The sequence below is a fragment of the Cajanus cajan genome, chromosome 8, assembly GCF_000230855.2.
Source record: "Cajanus cajan strain Asha chromosome 8, NIPB_CcT2T_4, whole genome shotgun sequence".
Taxonomy (NCBI): Eukaryota; Viridiplantae; Streptophyta; class Magnoliopsida; order Fabales; family Fabaceae; genus Cajanus; species Cajanus cajan.
Genome location: NC_138524.1, coordinates 21,700,813 through 21,703,523, shown reverse-complemented (window position 1 = coordinate 21,703,523; position 2,711 = coordinate 21,700,813). Strand labels below are relative to the sequence as shown.

Here is a 2,711-nt window from a genome sequence, read left to right as displayed (position 1 = left end):
ATTCTTTTATGGATATACTTAGTTTGCCATTTTCCCCATCGAAACACATTTTGAGACGCAATGTTACCTTGAACTGTCTGTTGGTGCCATAACTATTGCAACAGCTTCTGGCAGCATAATCTATATAGACAAGCATTTGCATAAGATACAAAGAAAAAAATATAAAGAAAATACCAGCACAATAAAATGTACTTAGCTTGATTATTAATGTGAGACAGGCATCCAATGTACTACAAATAGTTTCATCTTTAACAAAAATGATAGAAGAATAAATTTTAGCAAGATCACAAATTTCTATGAGATTGATCACAAAGCAAGGTACAGTAAAAACGGATTTTAAGGTATATGGTAAATTATAAGTTGTATATCAAATTATACATTTATACACTCAACTATATGTTTGATAAATAAAGATCAAAAATTGAATCTAGGACGAGTAGTTGCAAGTCTTCATTTCATAAAATTGTGCAGGAAATTTAATTTGAGTAACATAAATGTTTCCATTCAAAGATCTCTTTTTTCCTATCATTTCCTCATAGCAATTAGCAGAAATATATCTCAAAGACAAAGGCAAACAAAATAAAAATCTCAACTAAAATGGGTGTGTAGATCAATTCACCTGATATGAGTAATGGGTGTGTAGATCAATTGATGACATGAAACAAGATTGTGTAGGATGTGTCTGGCAATGTAGAATTATGTGTTAGTGTAGCAACATGGGAATACTAACAAATTAAAAATACGAAATTTGGATACGATAAAAATGAAACTGAGGAATATTAACAACATTCTCCTTTCAACACTCTTTATTAGGCCCACATTTTAATAGTAGAGCTCAGATGGAATTTCACCAGAATAAAAAATACAACATTGAGAAGAGTGTCCAAAACATTTTTCAACGAGACTATAGAGTAAGTGACACAAAAAAAATCATTCTTTGGAAGTCAGGAAATAGAAGAAAAAAAAAATCAAAAACCCCAATCTGTTTCCTCCAAACACAAATGAGGCACAAATTAGCAAACTCTGTTTTCTTTTTGAATGTCATATTTTTCACCTTTCTTGGTTGTCAAAGGAAAAAGTGCTTATATACATTCTCCATCAGCATACCTCTACTATTACATTAAAACAAAAAGTTATATATGTTGTTAGTTTATTAATAGATAATTTAATAAAGATAAATATTATCATAAGAAATTTAATTTAATAAAAAAATGTAATTTCTAGTGTTCTTTTTACAAAAATAAGCTATTATAAATTCTATAGGAGTTTGTTGATTAATTGTATTGGATTGTTGCAATGACTGATTGATTTGTATTGAATTGTATTGTATTGAATTGTATTAAACCATATAAGAGTATTTTTCATAGATTGATTTAGTCATTGAAAATATATATTATTGTTAAATACTTGCTTGTTCTCATAGACTTTCTGAGATGTTTCTTTGGTTATTAATTAATATATATGGTTGTTAATAGAGGATGGTGAAATGGAGTCCTGAGCATGAAAGTAATATCAAAAAAGATTTCAATGCAAAAGCTTCTCATAGACTTTCTGAGATGTTTATGGATGCCCGAAAGAAAAATAAGAAACCAGATTGGATTGGAGATCGTGTGTAGAACTCTTTATTAGAACATTGGAATGTACCTACATATCGTACAAAGTGTACACAAGCACAAAAAAATAGAGCATCTGAAAAGGGTGGAAGCATGCACACATGTGGCTCCATTAGCATGAATGAACATGTCATTCGCATGGTATGTTTATATTTTAGTCTTCATTCTTCTAATGCTTAATTTTATATGTTAAATTTTGATTTATATAATGTTTTTATTTGTAGGAAAAGGAGCTTGGTCGACCTGTACACCATGATGAACTCTTTCAGCAAACTCATATACGAAAAGACACTGGTCAGTTTGTTGATGATAGATCTAGGCGGACACATGTGAGTCTATGTTACTTATTTTATTGGTCTTTAATTTTATTAATGTTTACCCTATTTTTACGTACTGTTTATGATGATAATAGGAAGATTTTGAAGCTAGATTTTCTCAAGCTATATCTGAGGTTGGATCCACTGCTGGCACCTCAGAATGCACCCCTTTAGACCCTGTTGAGGAGGATAGACTTAGGAGTCAATGTTGGAATGCAGCTATCGGTAAAAAATACAAGGGACGTCGTTATGGTACGGGAGATCTTTATGAGAATGAACATAGCAGCTTTGTGGGGACATCTTCAAGTCAGTCTCAGAATACACAAGAGATTTCTCAGTTGACACAACGAGTTTTAGCTAATGAGGAAGAGATGCGTCGGATGCGCTTCCAGTATCAGACTGAGATTCAATCCTTGACCTCCCAGTATCAGACTCAGTTCAACACATTTCTCAATGCTGTACTCCCATTCCTACCACCTACTATGCAGACTACTCTTCAACAGCAACAACAACATCAACAACCAAACAGACACCAACAAGACCAACAACAAGACAATCGGCAACCAACAGAGGATGAACAAGCTAATGACCAACATCAACAACATTCACCTGGATATTCAGATTATTAGATATATTATGTTATGTTATAATTCTATTGGTTGTACTGTATTTTGTTTTTAAATTTGAACCCTAAACTTTATTTATGTATGACACTTTATTTTGTCTGAATGATTAAACTTGTTTTAATTCACATAATTATGATTCATTTGATATCTTTAAA

General features: G+C 31.6%; 1 protein-coding gene across 1 annotated transcript; it reads left to right on the top strand.

Moving 5' to 3' along the window:
* The first annotated feature begins 1,715 nt into the window (after positions 1-1,715).
* On the top strand, positions 1,716-2,711 carry LOC145950914 (uncharacterized). The gene is made up of 3 exons (XM_083062830.1): positions 1,716-1,754; positions 1,838-1,942; positions 2,026-2,711. Exons 1-3 carry the CDS (start codon positions 1,731-1,733, stop codon positions 2,557-2,559), a joined length of 663 nt encoding a protein of 220 aa, XP_082918956.1. The 5' UTR covers positions 1,716-1,730; the 3' UTR covers positions 2,560-2,711.